The sequence below is a fragment of the Halichoeres trimaculatus genome, unplaced genomic scaffold (genome assembly GCF_033239565.1).
Source record: "Halichoeres trimaculatus isolate MK-OKI-2021-1 unplaced genomic scaffold, fHalTri1.1 fHalTri1_scaffold_1, whole genome shotgun sequence".
In the NCBI taxonomy this organism is placed as follows: Eukaryota; Metazoa; Chordata; class Actinopteri; order Labriformes; family Labridae; genus Halichoeres; species Halichoeres trimaculatus.
This window is the reverse complement of record NW_027437179.1, coordinates 26,525,487-26,551,452: the sequence shown is the minus strand read 5'-3', so window position 1 is coordinate 26,551,452 and position 25,966 is coordinate 26,525,487. Positions and strand designations below refer to the sequence as shown.

Genomic DNA, 25,966 nt, shown 5'->3' with positions numbered 1-25,966 from the left:
TCAAGTGTCCCCGACAGCCTGTGTCTGGATTGCCTTCTTTTACAAATCAACTAAGATTTATCAATCTGCCGGTTCAGATCTGAAAGACGTGGTTATTCTACATGTTTTCATCATGAACAAGCTCCCACATGCCAAACCTGTGTGTCACTTTCTCCTTCTCTCTCCTGAGCTCCGTCTTTCATTCTGCTTTCCTACTTTAAAGTCAAGATTCATATTCAAGTGTTCACTTACTGTTACGTTGCTATGAATGTAAGCATAATTTAAAAAGCACTATCTAACAATATCTGAATTTTGGTACGTGAAGGCAATTTCAAGTTTTAACCAAAGCTAAATTAGAGAAAATAAAAAGCATGTGGAAACCAATATGTAATGCTGCACAGAGTAAATTACATAAAATTCCTCTGATATTACCTCACTATATATCTTAGTAACCAGGAGTTTTTCCCTTTAGAGCCGTTGACAGGCTACACAGTATTACATGTGCTGGTTGTCACTCATTCACACCTTGTGTAAGCCTGAGCGAGTCCAACTTTCAGAGACTTCCATAACATAGCCAAAAGGAAATTAGTCACACAAGTTCACCCTCCTGTGAGTCCTTTGGATGCTGGGCGGTTGCTTTGTATAATGCTTCGAGAGGTCCCCCTTGTGGCTAGAATACTTTGCTGTCTCATAATTAAGTAAGTCCATTCAAATTCAGACAGTCCCCAGGCAGTCCTGAAACTCAAGGATCTTTGCCAGTGTTGCCATTAGACTATCTCTCCCTGAGCAGCATGGCAGACTTTCTGCGCAGCCTGTGCCATATCCCTCCCAAGACCACATCACAAAAAATCCAGGATAGAGGCAAGTGGGCAAGCAAGAGCGAGTTCATCCTTTCTGTGGCTGGTGCTATCATTGGACTTGGAAATGTCTGGAGATTTCCATATCTTTGCTACAAGAATGGTGGTGGTAAGTGTAACTTCTTTTATTGTTCTGTAATGAAAGTGTTTCTTCACAACTCTGAACTTAATTCAAGAGCAGTTTTTGTCTAAATTACATTTGTGCAGCTAATGCCTTCAAACTTTTTTTTTCTAAACTCTTGTGATTGCTGTCATGAAATAAAGGGAATGGCCAGTATTTTGTTTTTATGTCTGCATCATTTCATTACTAATAACAAGATATATTTCATGCTTGGGTAGTTGCCTGCTAAAAAATTTTCTGTTCCAATACATACATAGATCTGAATATATATATAAAAAAAACCCTGATGATGTAGAAAAATTAATAACAGTGAACTTTAAGAGAGTACACCTTACAAAACAGACTTTTCACTCATATATGTGATTAGCTGATAGGTTTGTTGTGTTCTGTTGATGCAGGCTTCATTTTTATTATTTCTGTGTGCTGTAAAACTCCACTATCCCCCACTGTGCCCCCCTTTGCTTCACATCTGATGACTAAGGAACTGACAGGTTACAAAAGGCTATGACAATAACGTAATACCCATGTTTATGCAAGAAGGAGCGTCACATTGTTTACTGAATTCCTCACACATACAAATTCCCATCGTCCCCAGAAAGAGGTCACATCACTCCGATTTCAGCACTTTTACAAGCTCTTCTTTTTTACACAAGTGTTTTGATGGCTAAGTTTAAGTGTCCTGGTTGTGTCACAAACATCATTATATGATAATACTGGTAATCAAAACCATTCTGATCATTTTCTTCACCTGTTATCTGATCAGTACACATGTTTTTTTTGTTGTTTTTTTTTTTTGTTTGTTTTTTTTAGTCGCTGTCATTGTTTGTTACTGTTTTTTATCAGCCCTATTTCTAGTGACAAAGTTTATTGTTGCTGGATCCAACTCAAGCTGTTCCAGGCAAATCTGTGATTAGCTAACTCTTGGAAACACAATACTCAAAGGTGAACTTTTCAAGAGATTTAGGAGTGCAACCAAGGGTATCTTTTTCAATTAACACGTTCAAGTTGTTTGACTTGAGTTCAAAAAATGACTATTTAATTTCCATCACACTTCAGCAATAAAAGTATTGGACTGCAGTTAACGTCCTTCCTGTCCAGTTAAAACAACTCATCCCTAAATTAGATGATTTCTGGTTACTTTTTTTAAATCACCAGAAGGAATTTTTCCATTCTGGGCTGAAATATTTTTTCTTTTTTTGTCTTAGGTTTGGCACTCTCTGAAAAAAGTTCTTCAAAGCTTTTAAAATGTAACTTGAGAGATGACTGGCACTCAAAATAGGTACAAAACAAACATGGTCATTTTTTGTTGATTGAATGAATGCATTTGCATTAATCATCTGCAATTTAAACTGCACACTAGCACTTAAAATAATACCAAAGTGTAAAAAATGCTCAAAAAAACCCAAAACAAAACAAACCAAAAGTGGATTGTTTTAACATTGACAGCGCTTATATACAATACACACACATTGATAACCATACCATAGTTCATTACAATAACCATATCCAAAGCGAGCTATTGTGACAGATTATTATCCATTGCTATAGATAAATATGACTCACCTCCATTCACAATAAACAAAGGGCAAGGAAAAAAACACACGCACGTTGAGTGATTTTTAGTCGTGCAGGTTACATATCACGAAGCCAGGACGTGTGCAGAGCCAATCTGGCTGGTGGAGCCACAGGAATGACATCACACCCTTCTTCTAACAGGACAAAATGAAGTTACAGATAAAACCACACAGATCCCAAAGTTTTTACAACTGATTCAAAACAGACTTTCTCGGATATGGAAAATTCCATAACTATTGTGTTAGTTTTCATTGGCTTTTCACTCTCTGTCCTTTCTCTGCTCTGCAACTGCAGTAAGAAATGCCCCAAGAGCTACACTGACAGCTGTCAGTCCTAAAAATGACATCTCCTTTTTGGCATCACTTCACTATTTGGCAGTAAGCTTCTCCATTAAAAGAGAAATTGCCCATAAATCAGTGTAATAAGGACTAACTGTCATGCCAGTAAGCATGTTGTATCAGGTGTATTTGATTTTTTTGGTTTGATCTATATTTCATCTCTTAACATCAAGGGGGCAGCTATATGACATACACTGCAACCAGTCACCAGGAGGTGCTTCAAAATGTTTACGCTTCACTTACAGAAAAACTGTTTTGTCTGAAACTCACTTTGATCTTATCCAAGACAATGTCTGTTAATTTCATCAAATTTTTGCACACAGTCCACTAGCTGTCTGTGTTTTTGCACAACAAAAAAAAGTTGTATACAGTTCTTACCATTAATAGGAAGAAATGGCAGACCAAGCCAAATAGCAGAGCCATATAGCACCATTAAATGTCCATGCAAGGCACCAACATCTTTGACTGTTTCTGTTCATTTTTCACATTATCAGGTAACACTTGTGTGTTATAGCCAGCCACACATAGATTTAGGGGCCGAGCTTTGGGGGAGTTGATGCCAGTGGGTTGTAACATGAACAGTCGCCAACAGCTCAACTCATTCAAATCAACCAGTAACTACAAACAGCAGCTCCATCTGTACTAAAATAACAGTTTCTTATACAGAATTGCCAGTATTTAGCAAAGCCAGGTCATTTAAAACCTGAGGAGATTCAGTATAGCTGTAGACATGAGTAACTTTGAACACTGTGATCAGCATAAAACAACGTCAACTTTAATGTGGTGAAGGGGAGTTTTGTTGTTGGGAGCTTTGGCCCCTGGTAGGGTCTTTCGAGGTAAACTGGTCCCTGGGGGGGGGGTCAAGACCAAGGGTAATTCATAGAACCTCCATGAATCGACCATACACCGGCCAAAAGGGGAAAAAGGGACTCTCCCTGGAAGAGGGACACAGATACATGCCCCTGGAACCTAACCTGGTGGGGGGAGGCTGGAGGGTGATTGTCTGGTTGCCAGGTTTTCCTTTATTGTGCCTAGATGGGTTCAGCCTAAAGAAACGAGAGTGTGCAGGGCGGCAGACTTGGTTTGAACATTGGTGTGCTTACCCTGCAGAATAGAACAGAAGTTCAGAGTACCCAGCCCTCTCGGAGTCTATGGGTGGGAGGGCAGCAATCCAGCAAAGATGTTAAGCAAGCCAAGTGATCTGCATAGGCAGCTGATAGATACCAGGTGGTTAGGGTGGCTGAAGCTTCTGTGGTTGTGGAAAAAGAAAAACAGTGAAGGTAATCAAGTATCTCAAGGTCTTGGAATAGAACTCAAGACTGACAGGTGGATTGGGTCATCCTTAAGGTGGCTGGGCACAATCTTATTGGTTGTGTTAGGAACTTGGACATCTAGAGGGAGCTTGAAATAGAGCACTCTTTTGCACTGAGGGGAGCAAGTCGAGGTAGTTTGGGTGCTTGATAAGGATGTGTCGTGGGCCCCTCGCTTAAGAGGCTTAGAGGTGTTTTGCTCATATCCACCTAGGAGACGGTCTTAGGATAGACTTCTAACTCATTGAAGGGATTGAATATCCCACCTGCTTTGCATTGCTGGGGGGAGAGCTCTGTGGGTTGATTTGCTTGGACTAATGACCCTGGATAAGCTGAGGTTAATGTATGGATGAATAGACTGACCGGTCCAACATAAAAGCACAGGAGCTATGTGCATACACACTTATTTTGTCAGCCCCAGAAACAGTCATGTGCATACTTGAACTTTAATCATGAAGCACACGGTGGCCAAATTTTATCAAACACACAATAGATGTGCATGTACATTACTTTACGACGAGTTTACGATACTATAGTATTGTAAAGTTGAACCCCATTCCTCATCCCTCTCCATAACGAAGAGTAACTTATACTCAACAATTAGAGGTTCATCCTACAGGCCTCAGGCTCAAGGAAGTCTGCAAAAAATTACTCAAGTCCCAACTACTGCTTCTCAACAGTACTTCCAATTTACTAAGTCATCATTCATCTGAAACGCAGTGAAAACGAAGTAGGATTTTTACGGTAAGAGCAGCCTCAAAGGTTTGACATCACACATTGCATTCATACTGCCAAGGAGATTGTAGCCTTTATTATTCAAACACATAAAGTAACTTCCCTACATCAGAGTCAAAAGAAAACGTGTAAAGCCCAATACACTGTAATATAAACTCATAAACAAAAAACAAGGCAAATTATATGTAGTGATGTAAATAAATCTAGAGTTTCACAGCTAACATTTCTTCCCTAGTCCCTGTACTCACCCTCCTTCTCCTGACCATCCACTCGCCACTGTCTCTCTGGCCATAGATTCTCGTGGACATCACAATCATGGACAGCACCTGTCATATCATCTAAGATGTGTGAAACTCCTCCTTCCAGTCTTAGTTTCACCTGGTTTTTGATTTATCAATTCATCAATTTATCAAAGGTTTCTAGAGATTTGTATATTCATGATATAATGTTGACTAATGATGACAATTGAACAGACTACTGGTCATGTGATGGCTCAAACAATGAAATGATGCCAACATATTTGGAGAGACTGACCACCAGACTGAGAATCAACAGTCAGTTTGGATCAACAAGATCTATTCACATGAAAATTGTGCTAAATCTATGCTGAGTGTGCCAACTGTAGGCTACCTGTACTTTGTCATTTGCGAAAATGAACTAAGGCATTTGCAATTTGATGAAATGAATGAGAAATTCAATTATGTTGTGAACAATTGCAAAGTAGTTAGGAGTTTGTCCATGTTATTTTGACAATGTAATGTTTGTTTCAACAAATGAGCCAAACCAATTGAGACAAACTGTGACATAAAAATGATGGATATGACACTTCTTTATGCCCCTCGCCCTTTAGCGCCAGAGCCCAAGTGGTTCAGCTGCACCTGGTGCTTTTGTCACCCCTGTCATTGGCTTTGTAAGCCTTTCTTTAAAGCATAGCCAAAGCTGTATAATATGTCTCAGAGTGATCTCTAAACATGTGACCTGTCCTTAGAAAAGGTCATGTACTATATCAGTGTTATCACAAATACATATGGCTTCTAGGTGAGGCATCAGTATAAATTCATTCATGGATTTACAGTAGAGCAATAAATGCATTCTCAAAGTTACTAGAAGCCACAAAGCTTGGATCCACGTCACGTTGATTCAACACCTGCTATAAAATGATGCCAGTTACAGTTGATGTGATGGTGATCACACAAAACAGATTAGGAGGCCAAAAAAGAAATCAGATACTGTGGTGGAAAAGTTGAGCTCTTAGTCCCCACAATACAGTAATAAAGAATATGAGTTATTTATTTATGAGCTGAAATTAATAGAATAGAGGTTGACTGGTATCTATTATTTGAATAAAGAAAGCATGGTGCAAATCTACAATAACTGACTTAGATAGGAATACATTTAAAGGCTGTAAATGCTTTTAATGAAGTGTAAATGAAGCAGTGGATAAGAGCTAATTTTTAACAGCATTTAACTAAACTACACGTAGATAAAAGCTTACATAGGAAGAAGTATAGAAGTAAAATGGAGCAGAATAAATGACAGCAAAATCAACCAGAAGTGATTTCAATTACAGTGGAAAAAACCAGGGATACTTTTGGCCATATACTAGACAATGACACTCAAAGGAGTCAGGAGTGAGGAAAACCTGATGAAAAAAGGGCATTAAAAAGGGATTTGCGAGGGATTTGTATAACTATCTTAATGAATCTGAGCTTTGATGGGTATATTATGAAGGGATCCTTTCAAAATGAACTTGACAAAAATGTCAGCAGGTCATGAAGATTATCCCTACAACAGTACATGGGTCAAAAGCATTAAGCCCTTGATGAAGGTGGAAATATTGTCTTGCTTAGATGGTTTTCCCACGATGCGAAGAGAAGTTCTCGACAAACTGGCTCCAACCCTGACAACTGTGTTTTAGGGAATTGTTCTCATGGGGGAAACTGCCACCAACATGATACATTTCTAATCTCTTGAGGTGTTTAAAGAAAGGTGAAAGACAGGTGAAATAGAAAACTTTAATGTGTTTCTTTGATAACCAGGAGCTGCAAACACATTAGGAATGCTGTTGTTTTGAGGCTCGAAAACTACTATTAACACGAACAGATATGATCTGCAACAATGTGGAACTGAGAATACAGGTTTAATCTTTTTCTCTACAGTTCCTTCTTTCTTTTTTTGAAACTCCCATTTGGCTTAGCCCCAGTCCTCTTCTCCCAAACCTCCATCTCCTCATGATGTGCTGTGCCCAACCTGTCCACTAGATGTCTCTCCCCCTTTTTCATCACCTGACCCCACCCAGCAGCAAATCTGTTCCCACTCCTCCTCCGACACATGTGGCCTGCATTCACACACGTGCTTTCCCACCCAAATCTTCACCTGCATCTCATTCCACAAACTGCCTCCACTCAGCATACCAGCACACTTATAAAGATCCCTGCCAAGTATTAAATCGTTTTTGGCCAAAGAAAAATCCTGAATAAATCAGCACCTATAAACCTGAGGAGCTCTCCATCCCCTGCTTCTTACTTGCTCCTGGATAAATTCAATCGAAAATATTTATAAGGCTAATCAAATCTGGCATTAATACCAGTAATCTGCAGTAAAAAAAAAAAAAAAAAAAAAGGGAAAATTCGGTTTTCCTTTACTTTGTTACATGAATCCCTTAAAGTGAGCCTAACTTGTAGCAATGTTACACAAAACCAAAGTGAAGTTTCTCAATCATCATCACAACCATGTGTTTAAAGTCTCTAGCATGCAAAATCTACAGAAGGTTCTACAAGAGGTATTCTATGTTTTTTCTTCAATTAATTATATTAAATGATGACTGATAATGATGATAGACGTTTTGGGCAACTGCATTGTTTTTTTTTTAAAGAAAGCATATCAAAAATAAATGACTCACAGCAAAGAGTCAGATTCCTTTTGGATCTGAACATTTCCTCTGCTTTCTTTCCAAAGCAATCATCCATTCAATAGTTCAGCTGTTGAAATCTACAGTGTAAAGACCTATTTATATCATAGCATCTAATAGAAATCCCAAGCTGAATGTGTTGTGACAAAATGCTGTAAATTGCTTTATTTCACACCCACAAAACAGAAATGTCTGCACAATAGATAGATAGATAGATAGATAGATAGATAGATAGATAGATAGATAGATAGATAGATAGATAGATAGATAGATAGATAGATAGATAGATAGATAGATAGATAGATAGATAGATAGATAGATAGATAGATCTATATCAACCTTTCTTGCCCCAAAATCACGATCATGAAACTTGCAGGTGGTTTCTCTGGGCACAGCAATTATCAAAGCAGCTACGTCTTCGGCACAGTGTCAATGTATTTCTTGAGAACTTCAACACTAATGTCAGTAATCTCATGCCCTCTACAAGACAAGCATGCCCTCAAATTGGCAAAACTCTTAAAAAATAAAAAGCTCCAAAAAAATTACCCTTCTTACAGCATGTGCCCCCGAGGAAAACTTGGTGTCTAATTATGATTGGTAATTTTTTTTTTGCGTGTCAAAATATTTCTGATCCACTCAGCCATCATTTAACGCCGTGAGCTTATCAGAGGTCCCTTCTTCCTCTTTTCTTGTCAGTCATTTCACTTTCACATTGCATTTCATATTTGCATCTTTCTTCACGATACTGATTTGAGGAATGACATATAGCATGTTGTCTTTGGTAGTGACATAAACCACATGAAACTATTTTGATTAGGAAGCTCAAGTTTTTAAGTTAAAAAGCATCTGTAAGTAGACCAGGTGTTTGTGCTCTTTATTTTACTTTCCTTAGTTGTATAGCATTTCCCCAACAACATCACTTTGTTAGCCATAAACTCTAGATATATATAAGTGAGATGTTTCTATAAAGTGCAGTGCATTGTGGGATTCTGTTTTGTTTTGTTTTTTTAACTAGTGTTGTGAATACGTTCTCTCATTGCTTGTGTTGTGGAAATATTTGCAATAAAAAAAATCAGGGAATCTAAAGAAATGTAGCACCTGTGTGATAAACTTTGCATGATGACAGGCTTTATTTACACTTGCAGGTGCATTCCTCATTCCTTATGTCCTGTTTCTTATCACCTGTGGCATTCCTCTGTTCATACTGGAGACAGCACTGGGACAGTACACCAGTCTGGGAGGAATCATGTGCTGGAGGAAGGTCTGCCCCTTGTTTGAAGGTGAGGTACACCTGCTGGGATGTACAGGCTAGACTGGAGCAAATTAAGAAAAAAATGCTTTGACAGCTCAATGCTTACATATTCCTCCGTTTCCAGGCTTGGGATATGCGAGTCAAATCATCATTTTCTATGGCTCTATCAGCTACATGGTGATTTTAGCCTGGGCATTCTTCTACTTTTTTTCTTCCTTCTCCAGCAGCCTGCCATGGACCAGCTGTAATAATACATGGAATACAAGTAAATTCACTCTCACCATTCTCTCAACTACACACTGCCATTCAAGTGTTATGATTAGTTTTATTTCATTTTTGTAGTAAATTAAACCGGTAAAGGCCTGTTATAGCCAGAAATGTAACAGTGACCTGAATGAGATTTTTTAAAAATGTATTAAAATCCAAAATGTTATAAATATTAGATAATGTAACAAGATGCTGTGCCCAAAATGTAAAAACTATTTTATTATTATTTAATTGTTACATTTTATCATATTTCAGGCTCAGAACCTTTATTAAATTATCAACCAACTATTAAATTTGGGTTTTTATTACATTCTTAAATACATTTGAGGTCTGCTGTTACAAATCATGCTCTAACAAGACTGAAATATTGTACTGATTTTGTCAGCAATTAGTCTGATAACTTTAATTCTACTGTTTAACAACCAAAAAATTGATGATGGTTGATACTGCATCAGTTAAGCAGCCGTTGTTAGCTTAAACTTTTTGGTGATACTCTAATAAATTACAGATTCCTGTGTAATACTGAACAACTTCAATGCCACTTCCAACTGGACTACACCAGTAAATGCAACATCGTCTGTCACAGAGTTTTGGCGGTAGGTTTTTATCCATATAATTTAATGTGTTAAAAACATAAATTTGTGTTTGATTGGATGTAAATTTTAAGATCCACATGTAATACATTCAAAATATGTTAACACCAGCTTTGTATAATGATGTTACAAAACATCTGTGCTTATCTAAAGTTATACCCAAGCTATTCGTGCACATAACCACAAGTATGGTCTGACATGGGTTGGGTGTGAAAAAACGTTGCTTGAGTCACTGACATGTCTGTGTACGAGTATGGACAGGATGGCGTTCACATTTAAGGCTTTTGTAATAAATTTCATAGCCTTGTGTAACCCCTGACGCAGCACCCACTAATTTTACCGGTCTATTCAGCAACAACAGAAAACTCCTGGGTGTGAAGAGAGTGCATCACAAAACCTTAATAACAACTCTTACAGAATAACCCTTTTCATAATTTCACCTGTCGCCCTCAATCACATTCTGATGCATAATTAGCTCAGATTTTTGGGTCAGGTTCAGTCATCCTCCCCACACACAAGCATGCACTGTTTGGATGTTGTGTAAAAAAAGAAATATATATATATGTGTATATATATATATATATATATATATATATATATATATATATATATATATATATAAATACATATATATATATAGATATAGATATATAGATATAGATAAAAATATATAAACACAAACACACAAAATAAAACGTGTTTTATATATAAATATATATAACTTTTTTTAGATACTTAATTATATTAATTATACATCATATCACTTCACATACAAAACAACAAAATACACAAATATAGAAAATACCTGTGATGAAATTATTAGATGACCGATGACAGGCCATTCACTTTGAGTTTTTTTGGGAGGAAGTATCTCATCAGGAGTGAAGATATAAATGTACGTGTGTGTGTGTGTGTGTGTGTGTGTGTGTGTGTGTGTGTGTGTAATTTTTTTATTTTTTTTTTCAACTAGTTAGGATCATATTGCAGACACAATCATCCAGAATAAGTTTCACAGATGTTCACTTTTCACAGTGGTTTAATCAGCCGGAATAATTGAAAACACCTGTGTGCTGAGATGAGAGCAGGCGGAATATTAGAACGTGTAATATCATGACACTTTGGCTGGTCTTCTCTTAGACTAATTGACATGTCAATCACAGGTGTGATTACTTCATTAATTATCTATGACTGTGACAGTGCTCTTTATGTGTTTCACACCCTTGTTTATCTTGACATTTAAAGGCAATCCTAGTATGGGGCATCTTCATCTTTCATGTGGTCATATTAAAACAATTATCTTGTCAGTTCACCACCTAAAGATGTTGAACTCCTGCCCCCCAATGGAGAAAGCATCATTCATAGGCATCATTAGACGATGAAGATGCTGAAATGAAGGACATTTAACAACAAAGAAATACAGACTTATTGCAAAGTCTGTAATTGGTTGGAGTTCAGTGTCTTGCCCAAAGATGCTCCAGCCTGTGACTGCATCCTCTATCTGACTGAGAGATGACCAACTTTACCACTGCACTACAGCCATCCCATACATTACTGTTAAGAATTGGGGATGCCACCTGGAATTTAAGTGGACATGTCTAGCACTTTTTTATTTACATCAGATACATGCAGCTGGTAATCTTGAAAAACAATTTTCCTCAAAAATGTACTTAACATTTTGTTCCTTCTAGACGAAGGGTGCTCAATATCTCATCTGGCATCGAAACCTTGGGGCACATCCAGTGGGAGCTTTGTTTGTGCCTCCTTCTGGCATGGGTAATCTGCTATTTCTGTGTCTGGAAAGGTGTGAGATCAACAGGAAAGGTGAGACAAAAAAGATCTTAACTGTCTTACTAAAAAAAATATATAACTCCTTTTGCCATTCTTCTTTTAAATTTATACATTCATTTTTACTTTCAAAACTCAGAAAACTCGGTAATGTTTCAAAAGTCTCTAAACTCACATAAATGTGTCCTCTCACGCACAGTACATAACAGTGAGAAGTGTTCTTTATAACCCTATAACCCAAATACATCCAGTAAAAGTGGAATAAAAACTACAACAAGGCCTGCTTTCATGATTTGTCAGACTTATGTCTTCAAGAATAATTATGTGTTACTGACAGAGTAGACTAAAAGAGACAGGCCTTAACAATTCTAATAGCTTAACTTACGTCATATTTTTTCTATAACCCGTTTTTGCTGCCAACCGTTTTGTTGCATCACTTGCTGAGGTAAAAGGCCATTTTAAAATAGGCAAATCAGTTTTTTTCTCTCCTTACAACCTTTTCGTAATCAGTGCCCGGGTTAAGTAAACACATTTGTTAATAAGAGCACGTTATGGCTGTGAGCAATTTGAAACCGTTTCACACCCCAGTCTGAAACTGTCTATCAGGCTGCTGTGCCCATTGAGCAGGGCAGAGTGCCAGTGGTTATGAAAAAAATAATGCCAAGGCCAAATTAAGAAGCATATGCAGGTTCTTTTGGCTCAAGGGGGGGCTTTTTCCTACCAAAGCATCAATTCATTCTCATGTGTTCACTAAGTCTAATCTCACATAAGTACTTCTTTGTCTGACATTATTAAACGAAGAAAAAGGTGTGCTAGTGTTCCTATATAATCGGCAGTTATCAAACGCGTTCATAAGACTTCATTAAAACAGACAGTTCAGGAAAATCAAGATCATAGATGCAATCCGTGCTTGTCTCTTCTGGCAAATGAAGAGGTGAGTAATTAAATGGATATTGTGTATTCATCAAAATATATCCTGAACCTGTCATTGCAGTACACCTGCAGCCACATGTGATCCCCTCTCACACAACAAACACTTACAAGCCCAAGGTGTTAAAAGAGATTAGTGATATACTTTTTAACATCATGGAGTGACGGCTGGCCACAAGCCGAGTCTGTCATTTTGTTTGAAGTTTGAAGAATGAAGTCTGTGTTTGTGGGAAAGTAAGCCTGATTGGCAGGCTGTTATGTGACAGAGACATCTGAAATAGATCTGGTCACCTAGACTACCTTATGTGAATCACTCCCAACTGCTGTTTTGTTTTTTTCCCCTAGATGCCTCCAGCTTGAAAAAGACAAGAGGCTTTCCTTATTTAAGTTGTTGAGTGGTTTGATAACTTCACTGGCGCTGAACCTGTTGAGAAACTTGATCTCGTGCTTTGTAAGACGCAACAGAGTCTGGTGTCATTCAAGAGGTGAAATGTTTTACATCTTGTTCAGCTGCAAAAAGGAAGAGTGGAAAAGTCACTGTACTGGCATCACTCCCTGGTTGTGTAATAGTGTAATGCAAAGTTACAAAACTCCTAAACTATGGGGAAAGAAATAATAATTTCATAAAGAAAAAATATCAAAACTCCCACAAGGCCCCACAACCATGTGCTTGTGTGTAGCTGTTAATTGTTTTCCTAAATTAGTTTCAAAATTTTGTACATGTGAATTCAAGCATTATAGTATGCCACTCTTTCAATTAAAAAATGCCTCTTTCTATCAAAACCCAGGCTACCTACTTCACCGCTACTTTCCCCTTTGTGATGCTGGTGGTGCTGCTTTTTCGAGGATTGACCCTTCCAGGAGCCTTCCACGGCATCAAGTACTACTTGTACCCCAATTCCTCTAGGCTGGCTGACCCCCAGGTAATATCTTGATTGCAAAAACAACTAAATTTTTATATAGCAAAAGTAGGATTGTTGTTAGTGAAATGATATATCACTGGTTTATAGGTTTGGATGGATGCTGGAACACAAATATTTTATTCGTATGCCATATGTTTGGGATGTCTCACAACGCTTGGGAGCTACAACAAGTACAACAACAACTGTTACAGGTGACTACTTGATAGCAGTGGCATTAAGGAAAATTCACAACTGTAAAAGGAGTTTTAAGTATTCTTGGTGGCTAATGGAAAATCAGTTTTCTAAGTTGGGACATTCAACAGCACATTTAGTTAAGTACACTAAGAATGTGGGCACCAATGTTTGACTTAGACCACAAACAAGTACCTTTTAAATCAAGTCACACCCAGCTAACTTCATAAAGTTGAAAATATATTGTGAACCAGATTGACGGTGGTGTTAGTTGTGGGATATACGGTAAGAGAGATTTTCAATGAAAACGCCATGTAAACAGCAGAATTCCAGCTTGCTTGCCAACGCTGGCCATAAAAACCGAAACAACGCACAACTGCACTCATGACTCCAGCTTACCAGAAGTGGGCTGTGCATTTTACAACTGAGCTTTCCATGTTATCCTAAACCATTGCATAATACTATTTAATTTTAAATTATGTGAACAAGTTCACACCAGCTCTAAATTTTGATTCTTTAAACTATGATAATTTCAGAACAGTTAGCCCCACCGACTGAGCTAGCTAGAGGCTAGAGGTCATGACATATTGGGACTGTGATGATACTTTAAACTCAGAATCTCATTATCTGAAGTCCATAAAAAGCATCTTTATTCACTCTAAATGCAGCACTTACTTTTACCCAGAAGTATTAATAATATTTAATTGTTGGCATTCATTGTAGACAGCAAAGGAAGAATTGCATTGTATGGGCAAACAGGTTTCTTAATTGTACATATGACAATAAACACTTTGAATCTTGAGAGGTGAATTCTAATTGGATAAAAGCTCTACTCAAACAATGCTGTACATGAAGCAACCCATCTAGGGCAGAGTGCAGCTATTAAATTAATATTAACAAGACTGTCATATAAAGTGGTTTAGATTAATTTGTAAGATTAAAAAATCTATGTAGTTCTTTCAGAAGGTGGGCCAGCAGGGTTTTTCTTTGATTTGTTTATCAGCTCAGCTTTTAAAGTAAAAGTATTTCATCATTGTTTTGATCTTGAATTGTTGCATACTTGTTCTGAATGTTAATATCCTGCAACAGATATGTTATTTTAACAGCTTTTGGTCACTAAGATTTAAGTAGTGACACTGTCAATTTTCCTGAATTTGCAGGGACTCCTTCTTTCTTTGCCTGCTGAACAGTGGTACAAGCTTTATCTCCGGCTTTGCCATCTTCTCAGTCCTGGGCTACATGTCAAAAACACAGGGTGTTGACATTTCCACTGTTGCTGAGTCAGGTATGGCAATAAAGCTGATGAAAATAGTCAGAACATGAAGTTTTATCCCCTTTTTTACTTGCAGTATCATGCATAATGACGGTTGACATGCATGGGTTGTGGAAAAATTTCAATGCAGTTGGATCCTGACTTTGATCTGTTATGACAATACAAATGTATGGGGTTATTTTAAGTATCAGTGTTGGAAAAAAGATATTCTTTTTCTGCAAATGCAGATCTGCATTTCTTTCTAAAAGGGTAAAAGAAGTATGAGGTAAAAAAAAAAAAAATTTGTACTGTGCTCGGAACATTACCACTAGAAACAGTAGAAACCATTGGTTAATGAAATTGTAAACAATCTATAACTTGCATTTTATTATTTTTTTTAATAATAGCAAAAAGTAGTTTTATTATCTTCATGCACAAAGTTTTAGTTGATTTTTCTCCTTCCCTCACTGTTGGTTTCAATCTACAGGCCCTGGCCTTGTGTTTATAGTCTACCCTCAAGCTGTGACCCTTCTGCCATGGCCTCAAGTGTGGTCTGTGTGCTTCTTCACCATGATTATCTTGTTAGGGATTGACGGTCAGGTCAGTTTCAGTTTCCTTTACCTAGTTGAAAATTCTCCCTTTTGTTATTCCTATACTAACTTTCAAATTTTCCATCGTTTGGCAGTTTGCTGGGCTTGAGAGCATGATGACATCCATTACAGATGTCTATCCAGCTCAGATTCGAAAGGGATATCGCAGAGAGCTTATTCTGATGCTGATCTGTGCTCTTTGCTTTATTTTTGGCCTGGTATTAGTTTCAGAGGTAAGCTGTTCAAAGTTCTGACATTAGAGATTACTTGAGAACCTAATATGCACAAAATATCTGCAGTCAAATAAATGGACACCCAGCGCACTGCTTTTCAACAACCCAAGAGTGATTTCCAATCTAATTTATTGCTGCTTCCATTTTTAGGCAGGTGCATACATTTTGCAGATCTTTGACCATTATGTGTGCAGTGGTCCAACTCTTCTTTTGATGGCGATTTTACAGTCAGTGATTATTGGATGGATTTATGGTAATGTACTTTTTTCAGCAATTTTTTCCAAACTTTGCATTCACCTTGAACACACCAAACACAGAGTATTTATGTTTGTGCAGTCACATGTACACACCTGATCAAATTGAAGACCAGTAGAAAAAAAATGCACAAATTTACATTTTGCAACATTGGACCTTAAAAAGATTCTAAGTAAGAACTTCAAAATGCAAAAAGAAGAAATGGGAGTGAGACGAAAAATGAGTAAACAGTTAATTGCAAACAACAATTAAATTGAAATAGGCTGTTTATTAGCAGATCAAAAGTGTAAGACCTCAGTCTTTCAGAACCCAAATCTGCACACAAATGAGGATTCAATATCTTTTTTTCTGTCAGGTATTCACACTATCATGACCTCCTCATGGCAAAGGGAAAAAAGCTTTCTCTATTTGAACATGGTCTGATTGTTGAGCTGCATGTTAAGGCCTCTCGCAATGCACCACCACTGCCAATGACGGATGCAATAAGACAGTCATTTTGAATTTCTAAAAAGGCCCCAAGGGTTATGGAACAAGAAGTGATTTATGCAATCTTTCAGCTGCTCTTAAAATTTTGATCACAGCAGCAGGAAAGCTGTGGATCCTGTGTAGCTGGTATAGAGCTCATGTAGTTAAGACTGTTTTGGTTTGTCACAGGTGCTGATCGCTTCAGGGACAACATTGAAGACATGATCGGGTACAAGCCTCTGTTACTGATTAAGTATTGCTGGATGTATGGTACCCCAGTAATTTGCTCTGTAAGTTATTTAGCTAAATGAAAACTGAATACCGACAGTGGGGCAAAAAAGTATTTAGTCAGCCACTGATTTTGTAAGTTCTCCTACTTAGAAAGATGAGAGAGGTCTGTAATTTTCATCACAGGTACATTTCAACTATGACAGACAAAATAAGAAAAAAATCCAGGAAACCATGGTAGGATTTAATGAATTTATTTGTAAGTTATTGTGGAAACCATGTATTTGGTCCATAACAAAAGTTCAACTCAATACTTTGTAACGTAACCATATTACTTAAGCAGGAGAACTTGCAAAATCAGTGGCTGACTAAATACTTTTTTGTCCCATTGTATGTATACATATAAACATTTGAGTATACGAATTGGCTTATTTTTGTGTTGTTATAAATATATTTTTTCATTTTTCTCCCTGAAAAGGGCACCCTTGTTTTCTTGCTTCTGAGGTACACCCCCATGAAGTTTAACAACACTTATGTTTACCCCTGGTGGGCCTACTGCATCGGCTGGTTTCTGGCCATGTCATCTCTTATCATGATTCCCCTGGCCATGGTCTGCAAACTGGCCAAAGGGAAGGGCAGTCTTTTGCAGGTAAACACACAATGTTTGTTGATTTGGAGAAGCATTTTAAATTTTTCCCCAGCAAGTGATATTCTTGATAAAACTTTTAACCTTCTCCTACAGCGTCTCAAACAAAGCTCCAGAGCTGCAGATGATCTTCCAGTGATGGCGAAGGACATGGCAAGCTTGCGTGTCCCACTACATGAGCGCAATGATGGTAAAAATGGAAATATGTAACAAATGGTCTGGTCACACTCACAAGAGATCTAATTCTCATTAAGGCTTTTTCATGGTGATATAAAAATGGCTTTATATATTTTTTATAACTTTATTTTCCAATCTCTCATCTACTCTCTCTCTCTCTCTTTCTCTATTACATGTGTGTATAATATACAAACACACATTTTTTATTCTACTGTGGGGCTTAACAGAATACATGGTGGTAGTATTCATTTAGAGGTTTGAATTTTGTGGTGCGGTGGTCTATTTAATGTAATACATTGAATGCTGAATATAGTGTGTGATTATCATCAGAGGGTTTTTATAGAGATGATATGTATATTATATATGTGTGTGTGTGTGTATATATATATATATATATATATATATATATATATATATATATATATATATATATATATATATATATATATATATATAAATATATATACACACACACACACACACACACACACACACACACACACCAGCCACTTTATTGGGTGCACCTTGCTAGTACTAGGGGGTTGGACCCCCTTTAACCATCAGAACTGCCTTAATCCTGCGTGGCATAGATGCAACAAGGTACTGTAAACATTCCTCAGAGAGTTTGGTCCATATTGACATGATAGCATCACACAGTTGTTGCAGATTTGTCGGCTGCACATCTATGATCCCACCGTTCCACCACATCCTAAAGGTGCTCTATTGGATTGAGATCTGGTGACTGTGGAGGCCATTTGAGTACAATGAACTCATTGTCATGTTCAAGAAACCAGTCTGAGATGATTCCAGCTTTATGATATGGTGCGTTATCTTGCTGGAAGTAGCCATCAGAAGATTTGTACACTGTGGTCACAAAGGGATGGACATGGTCAGCAACAATACTTAGGTAGGCTGTGGCGTTTAAACGATGCTCAATTGGTACTAAGGGGCCCAAAGTGAGCCAAGAAAATATCCCCCAGACAATTACACCACCAGCAGCAGCCTGAACCATTGATAAAAGGCAGGATAGATCCATGCTTTCACGTTTTTGACGCCAAATTCTGTCACAGCAGAAATCAAAACTCATCAGACCAGTCAACGTTTTTCCAATCTTCAAGTGTCCAATTTTGGTGAACTTGTGTGAATTGTAGCCTTAGTTTCCTGTTCTTAGCTGACAGGAGTGGCACTGGGTGTGGTCTTCTGCTTCTGTGGCCCAACTGCCTCAAGGTTGGACGTGTTGTGCATTCAGAGATGCTCTTCTGCAGACCTCGGTTACGAGTGGTTATTTGAGTTACTGTTGCCTTTCTATCAGCTCAGGAACCAGTCTGGCTATTCTCCCCTGACCTCTGGTATCAACAAGGCATTTTTGCCCACAGAACTGCTGCTGACTGGATATTTTCTCTTTTTCTGACCATTCTTTGTAAACCCTAGAGATGGTTATACGCGAAAATCCTAGTAGATCAGCAGTTTCTGAAAAGCTCAGACCAGCCCGTCTGGCACAAACAACCATGCCATGTTTTCCTTCCTCATTGTGATACTCGGTTCAGACTGCAACGGTTCTTCTTGACCATGTCCTAAATGCATTGAGTTGCTGCCAGATGGTTGGCTAATTAGAAATTTGCGGAAACAAGCAGTTGGATAGGTGTGCCTAATAAAGTGCCCAGTGAGCATGTGTGTATTTGTCTGTATGTATGTGTGTGTTGATATATATATATATATATATATATATATATATATATATATATATATATATATATATATATATATATATATATATATATATATATATATATATATATATATATATACTACTTTATATATACTACTTTATCATATCTTGACATAGCTAATTTAAGCTTTTATATATATATATATATATATATATATATATATATATATATATATATACTACTTTATATATACTACTTTATCATATCTTGACATAGCTAATTTAAGCTTTTATATATATATATATATATATATATATATATATATATATATATATATATATATATATATATATATATATATAAGCTTAAATTAGCTATGTCAAGATATGATAAAGTAGTTGTGTCCTAAGTTGAAAGAAGTCACATTCCCTGACTGTGTGTTACTGCCCAACTTTTCAATTTTTTTGACTTTTGGTGCATTCCATTTGTACTTGGAAGTCTGCATTTCTCAGTTTCGATTTCTGAATAGTGTTTGTCGCAAATCAGCCATATATAATATATATGCATATATGCAAGTTTTTCCAACTTGGCAACTGAAACACTGAACTTGGAGATGATGTCACTCCCGACTTCCCAGTTCCAAGTACAAATGGAACGCACCATGTTTACACCCAAAATCAACCTGTGGTCAACCGGTTTAGGTCTTAAACACAGGTGTTAAATACACCCATGATGCATTTAGCATGCATTGGGATCCAGTCACTCAGGCTACAGACGGGGGTGGTCTGGGGTGTGTTTGTTAAGGCAGATCAGTATACAGACGTGTCCTGGGACACACTGGGGGGCAGGATGGCAAGGGTCAAAGAGGTGAGTCAAGAGCAGTTAAATACAGTTAATATAAATAACATACAGTTGTTTTTTCTTTGTTTTATCTTTATCTTGAGCAGTTTGTCATAGTTTATAAGAAGGTAGTCAAGTAGTAAGACATATGTTCTAGTTTACTCTGTTAACAGGGATACTAGTTTAAGTTTTCACTTTCAAGATGTTGGACAGTGGTACTATGCAATTTCCCTTAAAAGGTTTGCTCCAGCTTGCACAACTGAAGGATACTATGTGCATGAATCGCCACAGGGTTTTGTTTTATGGTTGAAATCTAACAACCTTGACTAAGAAAGTTTTAGACATTAAATCCATTTCTTAATCCCACAAAAACAGGTTTGGGGGTTGGGGGTGTCGGAGCTGTTATACCTCTTTACTCAGCCAGAAAAACTGGTGCTGTAATACTTTAATTTGTGACAGCTAATGTTGTAAAAAGAAACTTAGAGCAAAATTTGACCTACAATGTAAACTGTATATTTACAAAATACTACTTCCAGTCAAGAACTCCTTTTTACAATCCAAATCTCAAACACCTAAGACAAACCTTGAGGACAACAATGCATTTTTCTGTTTCAGTTTATATATTACAACAAAAGCTCTTATCTTTATTTCTGTCTCTAGGAAGGGCATTAATACAGTTTCACACTGTACAGAGAGTAATTTTTATGCCACATTTTATTAAATGTGTTAACATTTTGAAATATATAAAAAGAAATGTAAAGTGTACTTTGGGATAATAAGCCTGGTGCTGAGATTATTCAAGCTGCTAACTGAAAGCATATTACCCCAAATGTCTATCCTTTATACTTACGTGATTTTTTTTTTAATATATATTTTCACAAAAGGGGTACAAAGCATGGAATACAGGAACTTCCTGACTTTGGGAACAGTATTTTGGGAACACTTGATCTGAACTATCATGAAGCCTGTTGGGTCACATTTGGACTAAACAGTTCAGTTTCTCTGACAGATTACTGGCAGACCAGAACACTGCTGTCTGTGACCACAATAACCTTCTGTTTAAGATCTCAATAACCCAGACCCATAACTGTGACCTTTGAATATTTTGGAGCTCTTTTCCTGACTAAAAGACATGAGTAGCAGCTATTCTGTTTTGTTTGTATAACAGACTTTTTACACATATTTTCAGTCCTGCACATGTCTGGACATTACCCAGCAAGGTTGCATGTGACAACTCAAATACCAAAATCTGTTGAATCACGCATTGAATGGACTTGGATCTGCTAGTCCCCTAGTGTCAAATTCATGTGATGTCTGATCAACCTCGACTTCATTTCCTGCACATTGCCTGAGGTTCATGTTTGAAAACAGCTCATGCCGCTCACGTGGACCCATTAGGGAAAATCTTTGATGGCTGGTTCACACAGCATTCCAGAGCAGTGTGTGTAAATCACAGAGCTCACTCATTTACCTTTTCATGTGCATGTTTACAAACTCAAGCAGTCACACCACCAGCAAACCACTCTGATGAAGTGCCAAACACGCCAAACAGAAGTTTAATCTAGTTTCATTGTAAGCTGGGTGTGGATCCTGGCAAATAAATAATGTGTTAACGTTTTTTGTACAGTCCTTTAGTCACAATATTACTACAACACACCTTTTACCACATGTTCAAAGGCTATATCAGAGAAATATGTCACAGCAAAACAGAAAAAAAGGCCCAGAAAATTCTGCTCTAACCCAAATTGACATTTATTGAATATCTACTAAAAGAACATAAGCAAGGCAGCTGTTGAGCACTGCTCAGGTATGCTGTGTGAGCTAAGGCTTGAGGTCTAAATACAGTTTCATTACACTGTCAAGATGTTAAAAAGATGTTTGATTTCTCATTATTTTCCCTATGTGACCTGAAACCAAAACTAACCAAAAACAAGCAAACACTGGATGGTGCTGTTTTTACTTTTCTGTTCTGCAACTCTCTTACCAACACTTTTTTTCTGACTGGCATTGACGTTGTAGAATTGAGGAATGATAATTCAATCATTTTTCCAGTATTTTACTGAGTTTTTGTTATATTTAACTTTTTTAACTATATTTTATAACAGATAAATGCTGGCATTTTTGCCAAATAGATATACCTCCTCAGGATGATCAGAATAAGTGTTAAGCTATATTGCTGTTTGAATTTCAAGTAAAAATCCAACAGTGCCTTCAACACTACCTTAACTTTGTTTTTTGTTTTTTTAGATATGTGCCTTCTCCCTGGATTAGTTTACAGTTTTTTTATTTGTTTTTTTTTTCATAAACACAATATAACTTTGTCTTTTATATGACTTTATGTGAATGAGTTTGAATAGACTAATAAAACCTCTGAGATATACTGGCTCATTTTGTTTTGATTTATGTATTTACATGTCTGCATGTGAATGAAATCATGTACAGTGTGGATGAATGACGTATATCATAAAGAGTTGTAGGAACATCATCTCATTATTATGGCAGTTTCATCACACTGATGTCTCAGAGAGACTTGACAGCTAAGGTTTCTTCCCGTTGGCCTTAACCTCACCACAACTGCCTCCGAGGCTACTACTCCAGGCTATTGACTAAGCTCTGTTTAGAGAGGAATGTGTTTTTTTTTAATTAATATATTTTTAAGGGAGTCTCATGGGAGCATACTAATGTGAGAGGACAGCAGAGAAGGGGGTAAATATTAGGGCTGGAATGATATGCTATTCTCGCGAGTCAATTCTATTATGATTTTTGGGGTGCTGATTCAATTTAAATTGCGGTTCTTCGAAATGTACAATTTTTCTGATTTTTGGTTTGCTTCTTTAACACCAGACCATGTGAAAAAGTTAAATTATGATGATAATGTCAACTGACTATATGAGGAGCCATATTTTCCCATAAAATGCAAATCACGTGAGTCAGAGAGAAACATTTCCCCCTCTGCTGGAGAAAAGTGGTAACTTTTTTCCAATTCAGTGTATAAACAAAATTTAAAACAAAGAACTTGAATTGGAAAAAATTTTTTTTTGAAAACTAAGTACTTAAATAACCAAAAACAATTATTCATTTGGTACAGTTGACATTGTCAAACAAAAAATCCTGATATATCGATTTTCGTTTTTTTCTCCCACCTAGTTAATACATTAGTTTCAGCTATGACAGAGAACACCTTCTGTGACCTAGTTCAAAGACTGAGAAACACACACGCACACATGTGCACAGGAACATATAACTAAAAAAGTTGTTGTCATACCAGGGACATATTTTTGGTAGTAAAGCATGTAAAAAGTGAATTTGGCACAATATGGCACCTATAAGATGTAGTTGTCCTGTAGTGTTTCATACACTGTTTGATAATTGAACATGGAGGTTAGTCCTACAGCCAAGTAAATGATACTGTTGTTAACTAGCTCAACATTTTTTAACCTGGGATGTCTCTTTTGTCAGTGAATCCGTCCATGGTCTTTGAGGACGAGACACTCTTATGGTTCACGACAAGTCTGATCCTCCGAGATTTAACCCTTAAAAATGTATCAGTGCAAATCCTGAACACAGAAACAATTTCCCTCTTCATCATAGCCCCTCACTAAAACAAAAACAAATGCCAGAGTCATCAGTTGTCAATTCTGTGGTAAGAAAACAACATGGTGGTGAAAGCTTGCTGTCTCAGTAGAATATGGCACATTCTATGTTGACAAACAAACATAATTTCTATACTTAGATTTATATGTTTATTTAAAAAGACTTACAAATATTTTTTTTCGATTTAGATTGTCTAATCCACTTAATGCCACTGATCTCTATTGTATGCACCTTAAAAATGTTAGTTTGTTTTTAAGTTGTCCTACTTAGATTTTGAGTTTTGCTGTACTTTCATGGACTGATGATGTCATACAAGACACATGAACCATATCATAAAAGCTAACCATTTATTGAAAAAAAACAAAAACAACATTATACAAAAATCATTCTTTTAGCTTGCTACATGAGTTCTAATGATTTTGATATCATCAACTGGCCGGTCCTGAGTACTTGTTTCCACCATTCCAATTCTGTTCAGCACTCCCATCCCCTGATAAACTCTCCCAAATATACTGTGTCTTCCATCTAACCACTGCGTAGGTCCGAGAGTGAGGAAGAACTGGCTTCCATTTGTGTCAGGTCCAGCATTTGCCATCGCCAGAATCCCAGCACCTAACAGGTAAAACATGAAAGAAGAGCGGCATTGTACCTTTTACTACAGTGTACGCATCAGTAATAAATGAGTTAAAACTAGTCTCAATAAATTAAAAAGTACTGTTTTCATTTAAAATAATATAATATAGAAGAGCAAGTTCTGACACATGTATTAACCAGCAGATTGTGTGCAGATGACTTTTATTCAGTTACACACATAAGCTCTCATCACTTTATTAGTAATTCAGTAGACACTGTGGTTACCTGTGAATTTCAGTTCTGGGTTCAGTTCATCTTCAAACTGTTTACCAAATATTGAAGCTCCACCGCGACCTGTTGGGTGACAAAATATCAATTATCAAACAACAGGTCTCAGGTAAGCCACATGCAAATATAAAGGCTTGGATAATGCTGAGAGAATAAGGTTTCATAACAGAACTATATGAACTATATAGCCCAAGCACTACCTACAAGTTCAGTCACGTATTTTTTGCCAAGCAGGTCATGTTTCAATTACTAACCCATTTCTATTGTTTGAGGTTTCTTCGGTAAGGTCGGGTAAATAAGGTCAATACAGACAAATCTTGTGCTCAGGTGGCTTTTTTGTCAGGCAGGATTTGCACTGCTCAAGGTACAACGCTGTATGGCCACTTGCTTTTGTCCTAGATACCAATAACAAGCATAGTGCCAAAAATAAGGAACCGGTGTCAATGAGTATTTAATGTATACCAGTAACATGGATTGTTTAAGAGTATAAATTGAACTCCACTTTACACAGAATTTGGGGGCGAGACATATACTTATTTTCTGGAAACTTATATTGATGTAAATTGACCACAGGGTTAACTGGACAGCTCAGAACAGATGAGCTGACTAATATATGACATGTACAAACCTGTTCCTGTTGGGTCTCCTCCCTGCACCATGAAGTCTTTGATTATTCGGTGAAACTTTGTGTTGGTGTAGTAGCCTCTTCTGGCCAGCTCTGCAAAGTTCTTACAGGTCTTGGGTGCATGCCTCCAGTAGAGCTCCACTACAATCGTCCCCATACTGCAATGCATTGGAGGAGTTTATAATTTTCTAATATTTGGAACTGCACAGGTCTAATGAAAACAAAAACTTTCGGAGTTAAATAATATGTCATGTGAGTTTTTATGAGAGACGAGTATAGGGATGAAAAATGAACGTGCATTATGCTGATAAAGAATCATGACGCAAGACTTAGTGAAAAGACTATACATGCAGCATTTGTTCGTTTAAGTGCTCGTATGGAGCGGGGATTCATTTCATAGAAAAAATAAAAAGAAAACAGGAATTCGTAATGTAGGCACTTGTACATCTGAAAAGTTAGCCTACAATGAAATAGGACTGGTAACGGAAGCAAACGTAGGAGCTATCTAACGGGCTAACCGGCTAGTTGAGTTAGCATTCTGGTCTGTTCATTCAGACTTACGTTGTATCCACAGCAACTGTTGGCGGCTGCCATGTGTCTGGAGGAATTCCCGACATTATTTCTCAAACAGTACCTTCTTTTAATCTAAAAATCGGAACTGGGGGTGATATTATACAGAGCACGTTCATTCAATTGATTTCCGCGAGAATTCTTCTTCGTGGGTTGCCGCTCATTTCTTTTTCAGCATAACAGGAAGTCACCAACAGTTTACTACCCCCTACT

At 37.2% G+C, this 25,966-nt stretch overlaps 2 protein-coding genes across 2 annotated transcripts; one reads left to right on the top strand and one right to left on the bottom strand.

Moving 5' to 3' along the window:
* The first annotated feature begins 853 nt into the window (after positions 1-853).
* Positions 854-17,683, top strand: LOC141787435 (sodium- and chloride-dependent GABA transporter 2-like). The gene is made up of 14 exons (XM_074665792.1): positions 854-945; positions 8,972-9,106; positions 9,203-9,343; positions 9,854-9,941; positions 11,627-11,759; positions 13,442-13,576; positions 13,664-13,767; positions 14,908-15,032; positions 15,487-15,599; positions 15,685-15,822; positions 15,973-16,075; positions 16,732-16,832; positions 17,249-17,419; positions 17,513-17,683. The coding sequence occupies exons 2-14, from the start codon at positions 9,073-9,075 to the stop codon at positions 17,624-17,626; spliced, it is 1,500 nt and encodes a 499-aa protein (XP_074521893.1). The 5' UTR covers positions 854-945; positions 8,972-9,072; the 3' UTR covers positions 17,627-17,683.
* Positions 17,684-24,030: 6,347 nt separating this feature from the next.
* On the bottom strand, positions 24,031-25,966 carry ppil1 (peptidylprolyl isomerase (cyclophilin)-like 1). The gene is made up of 4 exons (XM_074698246.1): positions 25,745-25,966; positions 25,187-25,341; positions 24,556-24,624; positions 24,031-24,309 (listed from the first exon to the last, which is right to left on the bottom strand). Exons 1-4 carry the CDS (start codon positions 25,798-25,800, stop codon positions 24,089-24,091), a joined length of 501 nt encoding a protein of 166 aa, XP_074554347.1. The 5' UTR covers positions 25,801-25,966; the 3' UTR covers positions 24,031-24,088.